Source organism: Monodon monoceros, unplaced genomic scaffold (genome assembly GCF_005190385.1).
Source record: "Monodon monoceros isolate NGI ecotype Baffin Bay Population unplaced genomic scaffold, NGI_Narwhal_1 Super_Scaffold_16, whole genome shotgun sequence".
In the NCBI taxonomy this organism is placed as follows: Eukaryota; Metazoa; Chordata; class Mammalia; order Artiodactyla; family Monodontidae; genus Monodon; species Monodon monoceros.
The window spans coordinates 55325628-55350137 of NW_021703772.1; the positions used below are offsets into that span (position 1 = coordinate 55325628).

Sequence of the window (24510 nt, forward strand, 5' to 3'; positions counted from 1 at the left end):
GGTCCAGGATAGTATTTTAACATGTTATAGCCTCTTTGTAAAGCTACCTTTTCAGTTTTAGAGGAGACAGTTTTATGACTCCCTTTGATAACCACTTAACTATTAAGACCCAAACAAAGAAGAGGAATGATCAAAGGGTATCAGGTACCCCCCAGACAGCTAGAGTCCCACTTCTTGAACATTATTCAAATTAGCTCCAGGACTCATAATTCTGTGTTTTCATTTATTGTTACAATAAAGTAAATGGTTTTTTTAACCAAATGTTATTTCCTGGCTATTAATTCAGTAGTTATTTCGGATTGTAGCACTCCTCTTTGATTTAGGGATATGGTACCTTATAAATATTTAAAAGTTGAAGACTGACACTTGGAGAAATTGACTTTGATTTGTTTTGTTAATATCCTATGGCTAGAGTAGTTATAGCTTTGGAAGATGTGACCCCATTCTCTACCTATCAGAAGAGATGGGGTGCATATGGCTCTATAACAAGGAAATTTGGGGATGCTCTTCTCAAATCTTTTGCAGACTAGACCTCCATGTGCACCTCCAGAGGACACACACTACTCTTTATTCTTCATAGATTTCTCCAGAAACTGCTCTTGAACCCAGGAATGTAGATGAAAGCTATCCATACTGCTCAAAATAGCTGAAAATGGTCATTCCTGAAAGGCTTGGGACTTTCTCTGCATCTACAAGTGTCAGCAAGGGTCTACGACAGGGCTCAGGATGACCTATAGACTGGTATTATTTAACTGTGGATCACTCAACCTAGTAGGGGAAAAAAGACAAGGTCAATAAGGATGGGTCTTGGTGAACCAGAGGTCATCTTACATTTTTCAACCTAATGTTCTTATTTCCTTTCCATTAACATTTCATAATGAAAAAATGCCTATATTCTTTAATTTTTAAGATAATTAAGTGAATTTAGTGCCTTTGAAGGGTAGAGGATTTATAATGGCATCAGGGAATATGCTATTAATAATCCACAAGACAGGGGCACCTGGAGAGCAGCAATGCAGTCTGCATCGCCATTTCTGCTCTTTGGCAACAAGCTGTAAGAGGGTTGCCAAAGCAGAACCAAACTCCTCTCCTGAAACCAGAAAGACTTGTGTCTTCTGGGACAAGGCTTCTACCCTCTTGGGAAGTGGTTTTCCAGTTGTATTTGACTTTGACTTTGAACAAATTACAGCAAGCACAGAACATTCTAAGTACCTGGCATTCTCTGTATGCAAAGCCCTGAAACGTGATGGAAGTAGAGAGTCATTCTGGAGCTTCCCTAAGGGAAAGAAGCATGCCATCTGCCTCTGAGATTTTTTTTTTTTTTTTGCGGTACGCGGGCCTCTCACTGTTGTGGCCTCTCCCATTGAGGAGCACAGGCTCCGGACGCGCAGGCTCAGCGGCCATGGCTCACGGGCCCAGCCACTCCACGGCATGGGGAATCTTCCCGGACCGGGGCACGAACCCGTGTCCCCTGCATCGGCAGGTGGACTCTCAACTACTGCGCCACCAGGGAATCCCTGCCTCTGAGATTTTTACAGCCTAATAAGCTAGGTCAGGATGACACAAGTGAACACATGGGGACACAGAACAAGAGAAAGAGGTCTACATGTTTGCAGCCAGGCCATGCACACAGAAACAAAGGGGCTAAATCAAAGGCTGGATTACCTCTGAGTTCTCCAAGCTGATCATTTAAGGTACCATTTAATAAAGTTAATTTCAGTGATTTCTAGATAAAGATGGTAGAGTAAACACACTCATTTTATTTTACTCCTTCCTTAAGCCCCACTAAAACAACAATAAAGGGACTTTTTTAAAGGCAGAAATTCTCAAAGATAAAGAAATTGGGAAGGGATTTAACCATGACAAAATATTGAAAGCTAGAAAACGGATGAATATTAATTCAGCAAACCCAAGAAAGCCAAAATAAGCTAAGTGGGAAAAGCTGAGAGGTAAACAGATTTATGCCACAGACCCCTCTCCCCCAAATAGCTCAGGAATTGGCTAATTAAGTACCTTTGGAAATAGGGATGAAGGTAGGGCCGTAAACAAGAAAATGGAGAATCTGAGAAGCAGTTAGATCTCCAGATCCTTCGTCCCACACGTCCACTCCATAAAGACTGGAGGCTTCTCCTCTGAAGCGGGTATAATAGCAGCTCTTTGGGGTAGGGGGACAGCAGTGCAGAGCTTGAGGATAGGAATACAGGCTGGAAACAAGGGGATTGAATGAAGTTATATACCAATGCTGAGCTCCTCCAATCTCCATCCCTGTAACACCCAGAAGGTTCTTCTCCGGGGAATCTGAGTAGCTAAAGAGCAAAGGCCCGAAGATACAGATATTCAGTAGCTTCCCCAAGGAAACAGGTCAGTCAGATCCCTCTTCAGAGAAGCCCCCAGAAGCTCTAATAGAAGCTTTCAGAGGTGCATTTTTAAATGGGGGCTGAAAACCAAAGATCACCACACAGCTAGGGAAAACTTCTAATACCCCTAAAGCAGTCAAATATATTCAAATGATTAAGGAAGGATAAGCTGATTGAGAAAGAGGCTAAACCATCAACGAGTGGATTAAGAATGTATTTACCATTGTGGTGAATACATATAAAGGAACAATATTCAGCCTTAAAAAAGAAGGAAATACTGTCATATGGTACAACATGGATGAACCCTGAAGACATTATGCTAAGTGAAATAAGCCAATCACAAAAGGACAAGTACTGCATGATTCCACTTATATGAGGTATCTGAAGAAGTCAAATTCATAGCGACAGAAATGAGAATGGTGGTTGCCAGGAGGGAGGGGGAAATGGGAAGTTGTTGTTCATTGGGTACAGGGTTTCATACACAAGGTGAAAATGTTCTAGACATCTGTTGTACAACAATGTAAATATAGTTAACAATACTTAAAAATTAAGAGGATACATTTATGCTATGTGTTTTCTAACCACAATAAAAAAGAGAGAACTAAAACAAAATGAAGGGAGTGAAGTAAACTCTGAAGGGAGAAGAAAACGTTAAATAGAATTATTAACATCCTCACAATGGTAAGAGAAGACATTGAATCCATGAAACAAAATTAAGGTGCTATTAAAAAAATTTTTTTAAACCCAGACAAAAAAGAAGAGCTCTTAGAAATGAAAACTGTGATATTAAAATATCAAGAATAAGGAGAGGGAATATTTCCTAGAAAGTAGAGAAAAAAGAAAAGAAATAAAATATAGGAGGAAACAGAGAAAAAAAAAAAACGAGTCCAAAGGTCAAATAATGGGAATTCCAGAAAAGGAAAGAAGGGAAGAAATGATCAAAGAGTTCATTTTTCAATTTTTCCTAGAATTAAAGGACATGATTTTCCAGATTAAAGGGCACACCAGGTACCTAGGATTATGATTAAAAATAAACTCACACCTAGGCACATTTTCATGATATTTCAGAACTCTGGAAGCAAAAAGAAGATCCTACAAAAACAGAGAGGGAGGAGGAGTCATTTTCAAAGGTAATGGATTCACAATAGCTTCTGACTTGTCAAAAGTAACATCTAAAGCTAATAGAGAATGCCTTAAAAATTCTAATGTCATGATTTCCAACCTAGAAATTGATATCTAGACAAACTATCAATCAAATGTGACAATAATATGAAGACATTTCAGACATGCAAGCTCTCATAAATTTACCCAGCACACACACCTTTTCTTGGGAAGCTATTGGAAGATATGTCTCACCAAAATAAGGAGAGAGCCAGAAAAGAGAAAGATGTGGGATACAGAAATAAAAGAGAGATGAAGACACCCCCAAAATTATGGTGAAGAAACATCTAGGATGAAAGCTATATACCAGGCTGAGAAGACTGCCAGTCCAGATTGCAGTTCAGAAAGTTCCAACAGAGATTTCTTCATAAAACTGATGGAATACCCAAAGTATCTGAATATTTTCAGATGAGATTTAGATAATTGGTAGAGAGTTTCGAGGTTGAATTAGTGATAAGGATGGAGAAAACTAAGCGCACATTAAGGAAGACAGTTATTAACTCTGAGAATACAAAATGCTGTCGAGGAAAGGAAAAGTAATCATACTAAATTGCATGACTTAGCTATGAATATCTTTTACAGAGTCATTATAGTATAAACCCTGAATATTTCTCTAAACAAAGTTATTATATTATTATACTGGGGAGTGAGAAGGGATAGTGTATGAGGTAGCAGAGGTTGACAGGTACAGTGTAAGACAGCTTCATCTTCATCTTCAATGGGGGGAAGTTAGTAGATAGTGCTTAAATCAGAAAATAATTTAAAAATTAAATCACAAGCACCTTACTTTGCCAAATACCCAAAAAAGTGTATCTAGATGATTTGAACGTGGTTGCCTCTAGGTAAGGGAAAACTTTGGTACTGGAAGAGTTCTGCTAATGTGTGTGGTGTGTGTGTGTGTGTGTGTGTGCATACGTGCACGCGTGTGTAACCTTGCAGATCTAACTTACTCTTAAAACTATGTGCACGTATAACTTTGATTTTAAATTATTTTTAAAATATTTATTTATTTATTTGGTTGCACCGGGTCTTAGTTGCGGCACGTGGGATCTAGTTCCCTGACTAGGGATCGAACCCAGGCCCCCTGCATTGGGAGAGTGGAGTCTTAGCCACTGGACCACCAGGGAAGTCCCTGGTTTTAAATTATTCTTAAAGTAAAAAGCAAGGTGTTAAAGTGCTTAGCATGAGGCCAGGAACTCCAAATAAGGACACCTACACACAAAGACTATTTCCGCCACCACTGTGTTTGAATTTCACAAGCCTCACCTTTTTCATTCCAAGGAGCTGGATTCTACAAATATGTTAATATAGTAAAATGATTCACTGAAAGATAAGCTGATTAATTTTTAACGAAAATAAACAATCAGCAGAATAGCAGGCAAATTGTCCCATAATGTATGTATTTGTTCATTGTTCTTCCATGTTGTGGTGAATAACCAGTGTTTGGATTTTAGCCTAGAGGTGTTTGCTCTTATGGAGGAGCATGGGGCTGAGAAAGAAGGATTGATTCAGTGGTTTCTGGGATGCTTAGAGTGAGCAGAGTTGGATTTCATTGCTCGGCCAAAGTGGTCCCAGGGCATAAATTACTCCTTGGGTAGTTTACACCCAGTGAATAGACTAGGAATATGAATACAGAATGGTCCCTGATAATCTGAAAACATAGAAATGATTCCCTTATCAAGAGTGGCCCAATGAAACCAGCAAAAATAATTATTCCCCAAGACTTTTTATGCCCTTTAAGTTTGTGTAGGGCAACTGACTGACAGCTGCTTAACATGAGTGAGTGTTTTGAAAACACTGAATATGTATGACCAGTATTATAATTATGTTGTGATGTTTTTATAGAATGTCACTGAACTATATTGCAAATTTATTCCTTCAATGAAACATATGCTCCAAACATCTCTATCCTATTAAGAAACACATTTTGCACTAGAAATGTGCTGTCTGATCCTTTCCATCTTTCTGAATATACAGAACATGTGTGTAACAAAGAGCAAGTACACAGCTACAGGATATAAGGATGTAAGAAACAAGGCAAAGTGGTGTATTCCCATGTCCTTCTGAATAGTGGCAATTAAAATTCACAGCTGCTGGCTGCCCAGATGTTTCTTGTGTTTAGTGCTCTGTAATATGCATCAGAATATACTGTATGACTGCAGTTTCAGTAAACTAGACTGCTTTGTATTCCAAATTCTGCAGACTAGATCCAGTGTGTATATTTTTTCTTCAGATTAGCTTCCCTCTCCCCTACCCCCTTCATTTGCTTGGGGCATTAGCAGTTCAAAAACAAAAGACATTTCCAGCTCAGACTTCAGCTGTATCAGAGTGTAAGTGCAGGTCAGGTCTGATTTACGTGGCACGTCTGATAAGTAGGAGAGGAGAGCAAGATGAAGGGTTTGGGAAAGCTGGTGAACTTGGCTTGACTTATGTCTTCTGCTTTTGTAGGCAGCCAACATCCCTTTGGTGTCAGAACTTGCCATCAACGACATACATTTTGATGACTTTTCTCTCGATGTTGACACCATGATCACAGCTGCTCTTCGGATGTTCATGGAGCTGGGGATGGTACAGAAATTTAAAATCGACTATGAGGTATGATGTTCTGTCATGGGCGATCCCAGGAGTGCACCTGGAACAATATGGTAGCCACTTTGAGCCTCAGGTTTCCCGCATACAGATTGGGGAAGTTAATACTTTCCCTGCACACCTGGTGGGATTACCGTGAGAATCCTGTGAGATGCTTGTGGCAGGACTTCAATGGTTGAGGATTACTCAGACAGAAGACATCATTTTGGTAATGGTCCACCGGAGATACATACAACTTCCTGACATAACCTTTCCCTTCCCATTTCAGACACTGTGTAGGTGGCTTCTGACAGTAAGGAAAAATTATCGGATGGTTCTATACCACAACTGGAGACATGCCTTCAACGTGTGCCAGCTGATGTTCGCAATGTTAACTGTAAGTGTGTTCGGTGACGATGGAAGGTCATCTGTCATTTGTGAGGACCTACAGGCTTCCCCTTCACGTTCCCATTTCTCTGACAAATTGCCCTGTGACTTATTTTATTTTGGAAGTTACCTACCCTGGTGATGGGAGTATATATTTCACAATGATCTCTGAGCTTTAAGGCTGTAAGATCTCTGACACCTTGAAGCAGGTGTAGTCTTGGAATGATTGCTTTAGTCTCTTTTTAATGTTTTATCTTGGGAAACTGTTTTTTTTAACAAAAGAAATGATTGGATTTTCAAAGCAATCTTTTTGCAGAGGATATGGGGATGAATGACTAAACAAAGAGATCCACTGGATAAGACTTTCTAGGTTGGTAGAAAGCCAAAGAAGGGGTGTGTGAACATTACCCCCAGGGACACGGGAATCCTGAGAGATGCTTATCTGAGAGAGGGTCCAAGGAGGCCCCAGGAAGGAAGGAGTAGGAGTGAATGCTCTCAGGGTTTAGGGGTACACTAGGCTTCAAACCTTTGCTCCAGGTGCCGTAACTCAGTTAAGGTGGCCAGTCTGTTTTAATGGAGACAGCCAGGGCAGCTGGCCAGACGTAAGCCTTGGAATTTAATCTAAAAGGAAATGTTTGTGGCAAAGACTGAAACAAAATCCTATATTCACCTCCATTTGCTGGCAAAAAATAAGACTTGTTTTGGTTTTATTTGCACTTACACTGTTAAGCTATCATCAAGTAAAATGGTCTCTGGCTTAAATATATTGGTTTCTTTGGCCTCCTGGTGATATATACATATATATGTGCCCATATGTGTGTGTGTAAACATATTTACCACACACACAAAAAAGAGAAGACCTATTTTGGATTCTCATAACATAAACCCAAATACCTTGCATCTTTGCACCCAGATTAAAATTTAAACCTAAAAGAAGGAACTCCAAATGACATTTTCCTTTGGTCCACATGAAGGAAGACTTCCATTCCTTCCTCATGAAATGTTCTGCCCACTTCTCTACCTACTAAAATTTTACTCATTCTTTAAAAGGCATTGATCTAATGCCAGTTTTCCCGTGAAGTCTTTGCTTTCCATTAATCATCAGTAATTTCAGTAATCGTCAGCAATCATCAGTACTTACTTACTTCTCTGCACTGTGTCTAGTACAACACATCTTTCTTTCTGCTGTGTATTTTAAGTTAAAGATCTCTCATTCTCCTATAAAGTAAGCAGCTTGAGGCTAAAGAGATAATTTGTTGTTCTTGCAATAATCTTAATTAATCTATCTGTTGAGAGCATCACCAGCACCCTATACTCAATCATGTACTCGGTAGGTTTTCAACAAATTTGTGTTGGATTGACTTGAACTCAAATGCACATGTAGCATAAGAAGATGAGACCAAAATGTCTTCATTGTTATACTCAAGGACTTGTTTTTTGGGTCCTTAAACTGCTTAAGGAGCAAGGAGAATAACCTGGAAAAACTGGACTGGCCCCATTTCGCTGTAACATACACCATGAAAGCAGCCAAGTGAGGAAGGAAGATGCTTTGAGCTGTGAGCCTTAATTGCTGAAGTGCCAAAATTACATGAAAAAAACAAAAACAAAAACGCTTTCGTCTTGCTTTTCCATATCAGATCTCAGTAGACAAGGAATAACTTTCTGTGTGTAGAGTTTATGTACATGGCTCACAGAGGACATTTAATAAAGAAATTATTAACCTGTTATTTTGGAAAACATATGGATTTGTGGTGAATTCCCAAAATAAGTAAGCGGGAACCTTGTTCAACAAAGGATTGGAGATGTCAAAAGCAGAAATAGATTTTACGACAAGCCTTAAAATAGTTGGGATGGGGGAAGCTGGCAAGAGCTTCGGGGTCAGGTGGACACTTAGGAGAAAATGGAATCCACACCCAGTTTTCTTCGGTAAATGTTTCCACAATATGGACAATCTTGATCCTTTTCGAGAAATTGAAGACAGCAGAACTCTCAAACTATGTCAACCACAATGGAGGTACTCTTACTGCCAAAATATTTCAAGGGTATAGTTGTTTTTGCAAGTCCGCTCAGCAACCTTGAAGAGTATCACTGTTTGAGAAAGTCTGGGTTTTGTTTTCGTATTAATACTAGCTCTAAAAGAGAAGAATTCACTCTTAAAGTTCTCCTGGTCGGGGGTGGGGCTGGGGCTGGGGAGTAGGGTGGGCAGAGGTTGCAAAATAAAAACATGACTTTGGGGAAAATACATTGGTGAATGTTATTTTTTTCTCCCTCACATTGAATAGAAGAGCCACATCTGGAAAAGATATTATTTTCTGCTCATTAAATGTTGCTGAACTTGACTAAGGGTTACAGTAGGTTGAAAATGTCAACTTTTGTTTGTCCCTAACACAAGCAGTCTCCTCTCCAACTTGACCATGGGCAGCCTGGTCAATCAGAATTTTTTCACTAAGAAAATAATTATAGAAATAACAAATATTACTTGATCAGGGAAGAAAAAGTGAACTTAATTCCCTCATCAATTCTAACTTCTGGAATACGACCTCAGTAGGCAAAGTAGGCAAAATGATAACCTACTTTTCTCCATGAGTGGGCACTAATGCTTCAGGTACTCCTGAAGACTGTTAGGGTCTTTCACTGTTTTGTTCTCATCAGTGATTTTATTTACATTCTAGTTATCCCATATTCCATTTGCATGTGTTGAGTTAGAACCAAAAAATGAAAGTAAAAAATCATCATACATTAACCCCTGGATTCATTCATTCAGCCTGAGTCACAAAGCCAAGAAAGCATGGCACATGTGCACGAAATTTTCCTCTAGATGGCACTCCAAGGCAAAGTTTCCCAGCCAGTTGCCTGGAAAGAAGGGTGGGGGGGGGCGGAAACCTTACCAACATTCCCTGAAAATGCTTCTTTTCTTCTAAGGCAAGAAATACTGAGACACACACGCCACACTCTTTTCTTAAAAGAGACACCAACAAAGCCAGTGTGCCGAAAAGAGCCCCTCCTATCAAGATGGACCTGTATTAGGGCTGCCTCCTTGCCCGCAGAGCTATTAGTGTGAATAGTATGGCACTCTCCATGTGTCTAACATCTGTGGGTGTGTATTTTTCCAAGCCCATTGTCTCTGGGAATGGGAAGATGCACATTTGTGTGTCATTGATGAGCAAACTATGACACGATGTACAACAGAGCAAATTATACATATAAGAACCGGCTTCCCAACCTTTAACCCTAAAATAATTTCAGACACAGAATATAAAGTTATTCATGAATGAATGAATGAATTCATTCAGAATCATGTTTTGCAGAAGTATTCCACCTCATGTCTAGGTAACAAAGAGGTTTTGTTCCTTTAGAAATTAAAAATAAAAAGAACAAACTGCATTGTAGGATAGGCAACTAAATTGGAAATTTAGTTCACTGGGAATCCTGTTAATGACTTATTAAATTATTACAAGCCTCTGGCCTGAAATTCCAAATATTAAAATGAAAGCTTCAATCTTATTCTTTGCTTCTAAAGAGATATTTAGGTAGTTAAAATTTACCAAATATTTTTAATTCCTTGGATAAATGCAGTCTGCAGTGCCAGTTACTATTTGTGGTTAAAACAGGGAATAAAAACTGCAGATAGATCAAGAATAATTATACAAATTTTCTTTATTTATAGAAGCTTGTAGAATAAATATTCCAGCAAGCACATACATAGTGAAAGACGATAAACACATTTCTTACATGCACAATGTAGACCAGATACAGGAACCGACCACGCTTTTGTTTGTATTCTGTCAAATAAAAAGGCATGTGGTGATGCCAAGGTTGCAGGGGCGTTTTTCGGTTTTATAAATGATGTATGAGCTCTGACAGATTCTCCAGGGGGAAAAACAGGTTTCCTTAAGAGTCAGTATTCTTCACTATCCCATAAATGTACTCATTAGCACTTTGGGCCATGCCCAGTATCCTGTAGGGCTCAATAAAGATTCACTGAATGAGTGGATTCAGTTTAGGGTCATATTATTCAGGGACCCGTGCTGCTCAGTGTCCAGTTTTTCAAAAAACTATAAAATGATGAACAGCTATCATTGCTAGAAATCTTGTTCTTCCTTCCTATCACACTAAGGTTCAGCTGGGGTTCATATAGAATATTATGATCTTGTAGAATTCACTGGATATGAAAAGAGACGAGCACATGATCACATTAAAATTTATGGTGGTGCTGGCGGCCTGGTGCTGGTTGGGAATTGCAGTTAAACACTAATAATAACCAAGTATCGCAGCAAGCACATTGACACCTCCTGACATTTACTGGGGGCTTCTTAAATCTTAAATGTGGAGGTAGCGCGTTTAAGTCCATATTTGGGTTGTCAACAAGGTTATTTTCAGAGATAAGCCAAGTCGTTTTATTGATAATTCAAACTACAGAGCAGAAGGGACGTTTAGGAAGAAAAATCCTTCCTGTTCACTAGCTTGAGGATAATGTGCTGTCCTCTGTCTGCCGTTTGCATTGAAGTCCTTGATTTTTGAGGTAGAAAATTCCTTCTGGAAGGAGATCTTAGAAGCACAGTTGTAATTCTCCCTCCCCTTCCAACCCAGAGAAGGGCAGAACCAGTTGAATTTTCAAATAAAATATTGTTGCTCAATAACCAGGATCCTAATCTTGACGGAAATCTAGTTTCTTTGTAGATCCTAACGTTGGAAGGTACAAAGAGATCTACGGTCTTGTTCTGTAACTCACAGTAACAAAGTAACAAACAATAATCGTATTTATTATCATCAAACATCACTTTACATCGCATTTCCTTGTAAGTAGTAACTAGTTATATTTACTTTAAAATAAATAGCAGCATTATCAGAATAATACAATAAAATCTGTATGTAAGAAATACCAATTCTTTAATCATCATGTAGGTATATCTTGAATTCCAGTGTAACTCCAAAGAAGGCAAATTTTTAATTTAGGAAAGGAGTGATTTTTAATGCTTTTGCAGAATACCAGCACTGGGCACTATGGAGCTAATCAATTTGAATACTGTGTTTAAATTACATTTAAGACTCTGGCTTTTAATCATTTAAGAAGGGTTCTATTTTTATTCTCTCTGGCCACCTCTCAGAGCTCCAGTGAGGTACCCCATGCTTCTAGCTGACATTCCCTTTTTCCACACTTATTTTACAAAAGGAAAAAGGCAAAGCCGCACATACTTAAGAACCTGGTGTGCTAATAATCAAACAAACAATTGGGCAGAAGGATAATGCAATCCATTTCCTCACACAGGAGAGTACCCTCCATAACTCACTTTAAGCGCTGCCATTCGTGAGTTATGGGTCATTCCCTTTCTAGTGAAAATAAATTCTCCCGCACCATCAGCCAGAGCTGAGTATTTTTCTTAGGACACATAAACTGTAAAAGTGTATGAACATAATCGTGCCGTTGTTTCGGGGAGAATATAAGCTCTTGTCCATGGACACAGGCTTGTCAGGAAATGTATGTGGTTTCAGGGCTGGGGCTGCCTAGTTACAATATAGGATTTTTGATTACAGTGAATTTATTCCTGAGATTTTTACGGTGTTGGTAAACTGCTTAATCTGTCACTCTGTATTTTATGATGCCAGCCAAATCCTCCAGGTCAGGGAGACCCAGGAGTAGAGCCCCAGTCATTTTTCATGGTTTATGACTTAGTAGCGGCACCTTCTTGAGGCTGAAACTTGGCACCTAAGAGTGTCAAGCTGGGAACTTTTAAGTTTTTTTTCACTAGTCTCGTGTTTAATTTTAGCTCAATGATGCGTAATAAAAATTTGGGTAAGTTTTGAAGAGGCCTCATATTCTTGAAATTCATCAACCTCGCTTTTTTGTGGCACTTGGAGAGGACAGTCTGTCTGCACAATTAATGTGCACCAGGTGATGTGCTTCATTTTCTGTGCTCACACATCGCATGTTATATTCAATTCACTCGCAATTTATCATAAAATATAAACCATATTTCTAAACATGAAAAAACATGCTATCTTTATCCAAAAAATCATAAAGCGCATATATTCTTAGTATTACAAACTGAGTCCTTAAGAATCTAATATGGTTTTTCTTTTGTCTCTTTTTGAAATACAGTATGCATGCTACATACATGTAGCTTTGTTTTTTGTATTATCTAAATTGAAGGAAAAACCTCAATTTTTAAAGTCTTAAGATAGTTACTCTGAAATTTTCCTTTTACTGTTTATTTGCTTTCACACATTTTATCGAAATATGAGAGCAGAGATATATTGACTGATTTTTATTTGACCACATCAAGACCTCTTGAGAATGAAATAAAGAGTATTGACAGATGCCAGAGGTTTTTGCCTTGAAATATTCTAGCAAACAAACAAAACCGTGCATGTGAAGAGGTAGCTGAAACAAGACAGCAGAACATGGCTTCCTCCTGAAGTTAGGTAATGAGTACATGGGGGCTCAATACAGAATTCTATTTTTCATATGCTTTTAACTTTACAAAATAGATGATTTTATAAAATTAGGGTAACAAGTAGGTTAAAAATTAAGTCAAGGAGGTGGTTAAAAAATAACTAAATAAAATTGATTACAATCAATTCATTTTTTATAATTCATGCATCATCTACTCAAACATACATACTTGTACCAGTTTTGCTGCCTTGCCATTCTGAGACTTACAAGCATTTGCAATATCATTTGAGAATCAGAGACAAGTTGTGTCCAAAACATGACTTAGATTTTGCAATTTGATAATAAGTGCCTTCAGGAGCTTCTGGTTGTAAAAGAAAGTACGTAAGTGTAGACTGTAAGGTCTTCCCAACTCTGAGCTTGATAAGGAAAGGATTATTGTGGACTTAAATCAGTATTTAATTAATGCCAAATCAATAATTGACTAATATCTTGAGAAGAAAGAGAAGCAAATTTGATCAAAACTATCCGACTCCTGTGGAAATCAGACAGACTACAACTGGTTTGTGTTGTTATCGCATGCTTTTGTGAAGGAGACATGTAAACATGGTGCTGGTGGTTGGTGGTCCCCTAACAGCTGGTAAGGTTCTGGAGTGTGGACCTGAAAATGGGACTGAAGTGCCTTGTTTTCAGCCTAGCAGACCCAAATATTGGCAGACAAACATATCTGTAAACACCAAGGGAGTATGACCGTTAAATCTAGATGCTATGGTTTGTCCAGTAGGGTTTTTTCCTGCAATGGAAGGTTGCGCTTGTGTGAATATCTGTTCTTCTCCCCCTTGTGTTTTCATTACCCACTATCTGTGGTTGGCAAAGACAGGATCTTTTTTAAAAGGAAGATAGGATATGGCATTAAGCATAAATTTGTTCATAGCACTCTTGGTAAGCAAATGAAATCTACTTCTATGTTAAAGCTTGAGAAAGTCCTCTGCCTAAAATCACTGCTTTGGAGCAAATTGAATAGGTTGGTATCCATCAGCCTGCCCCCAGGATTTACATGTTGAAAGGTGGCCATTCCATCTTGAAGCAAAAAAATAGATCCCAAAATAAAGCACGCTGGACTTGCTGTAAATGCCCATGAAGCCCAAACTTGCGGGCTTAATGCTCTTACTACTCTGATCCACTCTGATCCAGTCAGCTGGGATATGGGCTGAGTTGGGAGGGTGACGGAGGCACCCTTCTCACAGAACCTTCCGTCCTTGTTAGGAGATCTAAGTTTCACTGATAGACACCACATGTGAAGGATGGCCTAGCACAGCTGGACCAGCCATCAGCATTGTAGTTTGGGACTTTCTTTAGAAGACCAACACACTTTGTATGTGGCATTTACAATGAAACCCTCAACGAGCATTATTTGGCTACAGTAAATTTGATTTTAATAATATACCAAACAAAGGCCCCAGACAGGGCCCCTGCAACACTGCATACCAGAAATTAAGAAACACCAGGAATTAAATGATGCTTCTCTAAATGCTACCTTTCGGCCCCAAGCTCTAATCACTTCTAAGGTATGAAGTCATGTTTAGATCAGTTGAGACATGATGACACGATTAGGGATATGGTGTGCAGATTCTTCTAGAGAAGGCACTTCCTTGAGAAACTATGTTCTTCCAAACCTCTTGGAATGGCCTGAGCAGTCTTCTTTGCTCTTCTAATCCAAGGAAAGAGAAAGATGAAGGGGAGAAGAAAAGCTCTACAAAAGCCCATCATGCTCTCTCTTAACCTCAGCCAATCCGTGGAAGGCTCCACTGCAGTGCCGGTTGCCAGCATCCATGGAGGAGCATTTGGAGCCAAGGACCTTTTTCGGTTTGGAATTTCTGGGACCGTTAGGAATTTCCAGTATATCACCGGATTCTCTCCCTCTTAGTCCGCCATCTGCCAGATCTCAGAATCAACAGGATTATCCAGGAAATTCCTCGTCATTCAGTACCTCTGATAGCCAAGTTCAAAAAGAAACGTGAAGGCAGAATTTCTGGCATCAGTTTCTCAGATTCCCGCACCATAGCTGCATACATGACAACGGGCGTGCAGACCATGATGCACCGTCTCCAGAAACAAAGCAGGAGTTAGCCACTCTCACCATCACTTTCTGCGACAAATTGCAACTGATGTTGGGAGAGTTTCTCACTAGAAAAGGGTGCTCCATGGCACTGTTCTGGTTGGCACAAGGCATGACCAGACTATATGCGCAACAAGGGCCAGATGCACCTGTCTTCCTTAGCTCTCCGTTCCAGCCTGCAATGGAGTAAATGCTGAATCAACATTTGCTCAATGAATAAATGAATGAATGGACACTTTTCAGGATGTCACTGTTTTATTCCAAGGTAGGACATGTTGATGAAACACGGGCTTACTTCTAAAACAAAAAAGAATTTACTTACACACACATAATGTATATGTATTCTAATGAATAAACATTGTTTATGGAAATTTTGGGCACAAAGGAAAAAATTTTAAGTCATCTGTGATCCCACTACTGGTAATATTTTGATGCACATCCTCACTGGTTTAAATTTTATGTTGACTAAGTGATAGGAAACTACTGGGTAGTTTAAGAAACCCTTCAAATCAATCTTATTGTTTGGGTCCTTTGGCGTTCCAGTGATTATATGCTCTAATGGCTGGGAATAAGGTTATCCCAGTATACATTTAACCCAGTGAAGGACTGTCACAGGAGACCTGCTCAGAGGGTAGTCACAGGCTTTTCTGGAGAGGGTGACATGGGAACTAGCTCTATATGCCATGGCTATCTCTTTACTTAGGTATATGGTATTCACTGCTTTACCATATACCTATATATTTCTGATATGGACCATGGGGGAATACAGGTGAGAGGATAGAATAAAGTAGTGGTCAATAAAACCCATAATTATTGGATCAGGAGCAGCAAATATATCATTTTATTTGAAAATAAAATAGAATTAAGCATAGGAGAAACACATTAAAATATACTTCCTACTGCCACTCTGTTCTCTGTTGAAAGTATATTGTCTTCAGTGGCAGTTGACTTTTTCTCCTCAGTGTGTGTAAAGTGTAGGTCAGAATGGATAGGACTAGAAAGAAGATGGATGAAGGTGGGGAGGGGCAAATGGACACTTAGTGGCAGGTGGATACTTTTCAGGCATGACGATTCTCAGAAACCACTTACCAGGCAGCTTTAAGTCACAGTCAAGAGATAGGCGCTGCTTCAGTAACTCAGGCACCACAGTCAAGAGAGGTAAATATGTTTCGTGTGATGGTGTGTGTGCTGTACTTCAGGTATTCTTTATTCCAAGGATCCAGGGGTGGGCTCCATGTTCTTTGAACACCATAAAATCATAGAGTAATTTCGGAGGAGAAGGTCCGTGGCTTTTATTAAACTCTCAAAAGTATCGATGATACAAATAGTTTAAGAGCTAGATGCTGGGTTTCCAAGAAGGGACGGGGTAGTGGGGGCGGCAGGAGTGGCTGCATAGAACCTTACAGCAAAACATAGTCCGTCATATCATACAATGCGTGATAATCAATGGCGTAACAGTGATTCGGGATTCTGAACGTGAGTCTATTAGATGGCATTCGATTTTATCTTCCAATTAAATTTCTAGCTGAATTACCTTATTTTGACATTATCCCACCTCTATTCTTACTGTTCTAATTCATCAGCTAGTTCTGAACAGTAGCATTTTCACAGGCAACAATCTCTCTAAATTTCAGTGCATTGTCATTGTGTTTACAACACTGATTTCCAGAGTATCACGGATAATTATTTCATACTTGAGGGACTTTTAGGATTTACTTAGTAGTAGCAAGATCCAAACCCAACGAAACTGACTTACCTTTTCAAGGTGACAGAAATGACAGAGAAAGACAATTATATCCCCTCATCCTTTCAAAAATTATCCCAAAACAACAAGGAGAACAAGAGGGAGGATGGTTCGTAGATTAACAAAGAAGAGGAAGGTCCAACCCAAGTGCCTTCAGGGGGAGAGAGTGGAGGAAGGAGTACACCTGAGAAACAATGTCCCCCCAGGAGCTGTCAAAGCACAAGAACCAGAGGCATCAGATACCACAAACATGGGGCGAGCAGGAGGGAGGGGGTAATGAAAACACTGAGTCCCCAAGTCTCCATCCCCTCTCCATGTAGTCAGAGAACTACTCTTCCCCCATCTATTCAGGAAGCCAGCGTATTTGCCGAAGAACCTGAACCCCAGACTTGGGGATACCAGTTAAAGAAAAGTTAGCGTGAGCTGCACTTTGAAAGTAAGAGAATGAAGTGAAAGTCTATATCCTCAAAGGTGAGAAGCTACATACTCTTTTCTCAGAATGCCAACACCTGTGCTCACGCCATTACCAAGCACGAGATTGGAAAGTCCAGAGGAAGTGAGTTTAGATACTGACACATGGGGACCTGCAGCAGGACCAGCTGGCCGTGTGCTCACCCTGGGATGAGGTTTGCCATCTACAGACACCATCCCCAAGTGTGCGTGTGTGGCGAGCGTAGCAGTGCTTTACTCTTCCATGAGTAAGTAGACTACCAAGGATATCAGGCATTTGAGGAAACCACCAAATACAGAGACAAGGAGTTCAGAGGAAACAGACAATTCAGGGAACAGAAGAGAATTTCAAGGAATTATAATTAATATCTTCAAAAGAAGAGACCAGGGCTTCCCTGGTGGCGCAGTGGTTGAAAGTCCACCTGCCGATGCAGGGGACACGGGTTCGTGCCCTGGTCCGGGAAGATCCCACATGCCGCGGAGCGGCTGGGCCCGTAGCCATGGCCACTGAGCCTGCGTGTCCGGAGCCTGTGCTCCGCAACGGGAGAGGCCACAACAGTGAGAGGCCCGCGTACCGCAAAAAAAAAAAAAAAGAAAAGAAAAAGAAACCATAGTGCATCCATGAGAGAAGAATAGCATGCTATTAGAAAAGGAGCAGCGGACAGGAAAATGCTTATAAATTTAAAATATTATTATTCCTGGAAAGTAAGGGGAGAAAAGTCAATATGGGCAATGGGAAAGAAGAGACAAGAAAATAAGGAAATTGTACCACAATGTTCATTGCAGCTCTATTTACAATAGCCAGGACATGGAAGCAACCTAAGTGTCCATTGACAGATGAATGGATAAAGAAGATGTAGCACATATATACAATGGAATAATACTCAGCCATAAAAAGAAACGAAATTGAGTTATTTGTAGTGAGGTGGATGGACCTAGAGTCTGTCATACAGAGTGAAGTAAGTCTGAAAGAGAAAAACAAATACTGTATGCTAACACATATATATGGAATCTAAAAAAAAAAACAAAAGGTTCTGAAGAACCTAGGGGCAGGACAGGAATAAAGACACAGACATAGAGAATGGACTTGAGGACACGGGGAGGGGGAAGGGTAAGCTGGGACGAAGTGAGAGAGTAGCATGGACATATATACACTACCAAATGTAAAACAGATAGCTAGTGGGAAGCAGCCACATAGCACAGGAAGATCAGCTCGGTGCTTTGTGAGCACCTAGAGTGGTGGGATAGGGAGGGTGGGAGGGAGGGAGACACAAGAGGGAAGAGATATGGGAACATATGTATATGTATAACTGATTCACTTTGTTATAAAGCAGAAACTAACACACCATTGTAAAGCAATTATACTCCAATAAAGATGTTTAAAAAAAAAGAAAAAAGAAAAGAAGGAAATCAATACAAGAAATCCAATTTCCAACCAATTGTAGCGCCAAATAGGACAGAAAAAATAGTGAAGTAGAAATTATTAAGAAAAAAAAAAGATTACAAGAACATTATACTGAAGACGATGAGCCTTCAGATTGAAAGCGTTTATCAAGCAGTGATGGGGAAAAAGTCCCAAACCAAAGCAGATTTTTGTGAAACTGGCAAACCCCAGGCATAGAGGATTCTAAAAGAGAGAAGATCAAGTACCATTCAAAGGATTAGGAATAAGAATGATTTATACTTCCCAAAAGCAACTTTGGAAGTTAGGAAGCAATAGAGCAGTCCTTCGAAATTCTGACTGAAAATGTTGCAACCCAGAATTGTTAGGCAAGCCAACAATTGAGTAGAAGAATAGATTAAAGACATTTCAGTCATGCGAAGCCTCAAAAAAATCAACTTCCTAGGTGTAAAAGAAATATTAACACCCTTTCTCATGAAGCCACTGGCAGATGTGTTCCCGCAAACTGAGAGAGAAAAACAAGGAAAGAGAGAGATGTGGGATGCAGGAGATAAGAGACCAACCCCAGGAGGGAGAAGCTGACAGCAGACAGAGAATCCAGACCAAAGAACAGCAGCAGGCCAAAGCAGGGAGTCCCTGGGACAGGAAGGGATCTAATAAAAGGTGTGACTGGAGAGTTGTACAGGATGTGAGTCGACTTAGATGTTCAAAGAAATCTTAACTCCAGGAAATGAAAACATTTACATAACAAAGGAAACAATAGCTGGATACTTAACTGGCTCCGCAGCAAATAATATTTAGAGTGACAATCAGGTAGGCACTGTCTGAGACCCAGGGCACATAAGTTTCTTTGTGCCTCAGTTACCTCACCTGAACTGGTGGATAATAAAATTCCTACATCACAGGTCTGTTATGAGAATTAAGTAAGTTAAACGGTTGTAATTCTTTTAGGACAGTGTTGGGCACACAGGAAGGATGAATAACCAAGTGCTAATAATATGTGTCTATTATACAGAAATATGGAGGAAAATACCTACCAAATTAGATAAAAAAGAAAACTGAAGGTGGTTGTCTTTGGGAATCATGATAGGGGAAGGATGAGGGACCATTGTTTTTGGTTCTAAGTCTCTTACTACAACTTGAATTTTTAAAAACTATTACAGGTAATGTCTTAAATAGAATAAAATTAACTTAAAGCCAACAGCCAGCTCCAAATTTTAAAATGAAGGGCACACACAGCTTTAATATGGGCTACTTTATCCTCCCCAGATAATTTATTAACATTCCCATTTGCTATGCAAATGAAATTATACATATTTCTAAGTGTATCAGTGGACCCAACTCAATCTTTTAAAATTGTCAACACAGAAACTTTATCATTCAGTTATTTCTGCAATAAAAACATAATTAACTAAAAAACAAAGTGTTCATTGGTCTAAGAGAAGTGCCTTAGGATACTAGCTAGTGATGTTAGATGTGGAGAAAAAACACGCGTGCAAAGGGAAGCAATTTTAACTCTACCTTTCCCCTCCTCCTGCCCTCTGATAAAGATTTTAACAAGTAATGAAATGGGAGACTTACAAAGTAAAAGGGGGAGACATAAAGGCCTTAGATCAAGAAAATACATAGACCTGCTTTTCCATAAGTTCACTTTCTCTTCTAAACTAATGAAAGGACAGCAGGAACCAGAGAACCATTTGGGCTCCTGATTATATAATTACATCACACTGCTCCCCAAAGATATTACACCACACCTATGCATTTCATGAGCAAGCTACCAGAGGGTAATAGAAAAAGTATTCCATGTAATGGATACTGCACCTGATCCTCATTCTAGGTTGCCTAATCCCCTGCCAAATTGTAGTTTTCAAGACACTCACTGCCTTGCTATCCGTATAAATTTAATCTGTTCTCCAAGCTAATATGAATTAAGATTTTTACAAGATAACTGCTAAAATATCATCATGTAATAGTTTGAGTACTTCTAAGTTGCTTCTTTTAATATATATATGTTTTAAAGGGGGGTTTTCTTTTGCCTGCTTTCATTTGAATGGCATCTGGTGGATATAGCATTCTCTAAATTCACAGCCCCTTCTCCCCCCTACCCCTAGATGCTCATCATTTTGAAATGTCGAATCACAAAACGCATTTTGCTCTGGGCCTTTGCCAAACTGTCACTGTATCTGGACAGCACAGCCTCTTCTTCAAAGAGGGAACAAAAGAGTCTGAACTCTGTCCTGGTGTGCCAGCCAGTGAAGCTAATTCATTACCTTGGGGACCCTGGGCTGTGCAACTGACCACCCAACTCACCCACAAGGGGTGGCAGTTAATCATTCCCTTGAATGACGTGGGTATGAAAACAGAGCTGATGGCTGCTCAGCAGACGAGCCTTATCCATCCTGCCTGCCCTGAGCAGTGACTCTTGCCGTTTTCCCATCTTCCCAGACCGCCGGGTTTCAAGAGATTCTGACCGAGGTGGAAATTTTAGCGGTGATTGTGGGATGCCTGTGTCATGACCTCGACCACAGGGGAACCAACAATGCCTTCCAAGCTAAGTAAGTGTTCTAATTGTTGTTATTTTAATGCATTTGCCTTTCTGTTCTGAGCCAAAGGTGACGAATGCTAAAGAGTAAAGCATTAATTTCTGGCATCCGAGGCCAAGGCCACGCAGGCTTGGGTGCGTGTGTCAACAGGGCTCATCCATCTTTATAATGCCTTATTCTTCTTTTAATTGCAAATTTGCCCTTCATGTCATGCTTGTTGATTTGGTCTGTCTCTGCTGACCTCAGTCAGATAACAAAGCTCAGATTTTAAAAGGTCTATTTTTTTTTCTCCCAGAATGTCTGCCTTCATGGCATTATAAGTTTCTTGGATTTGCTACTCTTGCAAGCTGGTTTTGAGGCTATTAAAATAAAAGTTGAAATTTTATGAAGCAAAAGATCTCTTCCTTCCTCAATAGAATTTCTTCCAGGTTCTTTTGATGTTGGGTATGTAGAAACCGCAGTGAAATAGAGTGACACAGAAGGCAGAGGGTCCCTGGTCCTGCCAGGCCTCATCCTACAGAACGGTGGGAAACAAACAAAGGAATTCCACCAATACAGGTGATGTGAGGCACGTAATGCTCATGGACAAAATAATCTGTCCTTAAGCAAGTAGGACTGGTTCAGATAGTCATTGCTTGGTGGCTCACAATGTGGCCAAGGCTACAGAACTTATGGGTGCTGGAGATAAGACCAAAACCCAGGTCTCCTGGCTCTCATATTGAGGTTACAGTTTAATGTGCTTTTTACTACCTGTCTGCAAACAAATTGATATGAGACTTCAGAGGCTAGAGAAAAACGTTTGGGGATGGAGGGACTAAGGAAAGCTTCAAGAAAGAGGTAAGATCAGCTGTCAGATGACCAATTTCCAAGCCTGTGGAGCAGGTCTGCCTCTATAATCTGAAACCCCAGCAGCCCACTGTGTGTCAACTGGTGCCTTTCAGCTCGTCACTTGTTTTGTTCCCCAAAACACCTACCTACTGAGGCCTTGGGGTCCTGGGCCCTTCTATCTGCTCCTGATCTCACAGATGAATGTTGATTTTGTGTCCCTCTATCTGCCTTGAATGCAGTAGCCCATCACTTCAAACTGCTCTTCTCCATGTCCTATAATTTCTTGACCCTCTTACCTTTCTGTGACAGTCACTCTGCAAAAACTCAGCCCTGGCTCAATCTAGCAATTTAATTTCTTGCTCTTCTGTCTAGACTTTTAAAGGCTTTGGGAGAAAGTGTCACAGTTGTGAGTTTAGGGCATACCCAATATATATTCTCCCAACTCGGCTAGGTGCTTAGTACTTCCCACCAATCTTTCTGGGTCCCTAGCCAGTTCCGTCCCCCACTGTTGTCAGCGGTTATAGGTACCAAATGCTCTCTCTTCCTAAACCACCTCCCGTTCTACCCCCCTCCCCCACGCCACTCAGCAGATCACCTTGCTTCCTCCTTCACTGAGAAAATTGAGGCCATCAATCGAGAACTCCCTCAATTTCCTCCCCTGCCACGAACAAACTTATCTGTCTGGCCCCATCCTTTCCTTCTATCTCAGTGAAAGGGCTGTCCTTCCTCATATGTGAGGCTAATCCTTCTACCTCGGCCTTGGATCCTTTCTCCCTCCCTCCTCTGGGACCTTGCTCCATCAATCTTCCTTTCTCTACCCCGTATCTTCCTTCCCCTGTCTACTGGCTCTCAGCATCCTAACAATATGAACAGTTGTCCCCCATCCTGAAAAACCCCACCTCCATCTCGCTTCTCCGTCGAGCTTCTGCTCTATTTCTCTTCTTTCCTTTCCAGCCAATCTTCTTGGAAAGTTGTCTGTTCCTTGTCTTCACTTCCCTCCCACGTGGCTTCCAGTTCTGCCCACTAGGGGAGCGGCCCTCAGTAGTGCCACCAATGAACAACCCCTTGTCCCAAAGCTGTTGGACACTCTTACTGTCCTTCTTTCTTGACCCTTCTTGCTATGAGACACATTTTGCCACTAGAGCTCTTCCTCCTTCCTAGAGCTCTCTCTCTTCCTTTGTCTGGGAGAGGAACACCTTCCCTCCACCTTTCTAGTCTTTCTTCTCAGTTTGCTTCAAGGCCTCTCTCCTCCTGCCCCAGGCTTCGCTGGACGTGTTCTCTCCTGTTCTTTTGCTCCACGTTTTATCCTTCTCGCTGGACCTCCACCCACCTGCTGCCCAGCCCCAAGCCCATACCTTTGGACCATAATTCTCTGCTTATCTCCACACACTTATTCCAGCTGCTTGAGGAGCACCTCCTATTTGAAGTCCCACAGTCACCCCAATCCCAGTCTCTCCCTTTTTCTCTTATTCTCTATCCCAGTGAATGGCACCACCAGAAATCCACAAGTCACCCAGATTCCCTCCTTAGCGCCCCCCAAAGTCGACATCTCTGCATTCTTAAAGTAACCACTGCTTCTTTTGCATCCCTCCTGGATTGCTACAACCAACAGCCTAACTCTTCTCCTCCAGTCTTTCCCCCTTGGTGCTCCAGAATGCTCTTTATAATTCACAGAGCTGATCAGATCACTCCGCTGCTTAAAAGACGTTCACTGGCCTCTTGTAACTTTCAGGATAATGTTCAGATTCCTTAGTTTAGCCCTTAAGGCCCTTTTCAATCAGGCTCCTGCCCATTCCTCTGGCCCAGCAGTCACTCCTTGTCATCCCACCCCCACCCAGGCATCCAGGTTCCAGACACAAGGGGCTACTTAAAGTGCTCTGTGGGGTCCGGCTAGTTCCCTTCTCTCTGCTCCGAGTTGGCAGGTCCCCTGCCCAGAATGCCCTTCCTCTTCTTCTTTCCCCCAAACTCCTCTAAAAGCACCCCCCCCCAGGGTTCTATCTCTGATGTACCTTCCCCTTGTCAATTTTCTATGCCCACATCATTCCCTGGCTATAGTTTTTCAAAAGTGTGCATCAGGCTTCCCTGGTGGCGCAGTGGTTGAGAGTCCGCCTGCTGATGCAGGGGACGCGGGTTCGTGCCCCGGTCCGGGAATATCCCACATGCCGTGAAGTGGCTAGGCCCGTGAGCCATGGCCACTGAGCCTGCGTGTCCAGAGCCTGTGCTCCTCAACAGGAGAGGCCACAACGGTGAGAGGCCCGCGTACCGCAAAAAAAAAAAAAAAAAAGTGTGCATCTCACACCATGTTAGTTGCTGATTTACTGGTGTGTCTCCCCTCTTCTTGAGTCCCCGTGGTGTGTACAAGTACCAGCAGCATGATAAAACCACAAGGAATGTTTGCTGAGTGAATGAATGAATGACAAATGCATGAATGGATGACGTTTTAACCATTTTAATATTGCCTTTCAACAAAGTTTCCTGATTTCTTCAACAAGTGCAACCTTTCATAAGATTATTATAAAACACAGTTTTTTTGTTTGTTTGTTTTTTGCGGTATGCGGGC

At 40.8% G+C, this 24510-nt stretch overlaps 1 protein-coding gene across 2 annotated transcripts in view; it reads left to right on the top strand.

Moving 5' to 3' along the window:
- PDE11A (phosphodiesterase 11A) overlaps window positions 1-24510 on the top strand; it is a 415741-nt gene that overhangs the window by 322694 nt on the left and 68537 nt on the right. For both annotated transcript variants that reach the window (XM_029225505.1, XM_029225506.1), the window contains 3 exons: window positions 5967-6113; window positions 6376-6483; window positions 21025-21134. In XM_029225505.1, coding sequence (XP_029081338.1) covers window positions 5967-6113; window positions 6376-6483; window positions 21025-21134 — 365 coding nt within the window. The remainder of the gene's footprint in view (window positions 1-5966; window positions 6114-6375; window positions 6484-21024; window positions 21135-24510) is intronic.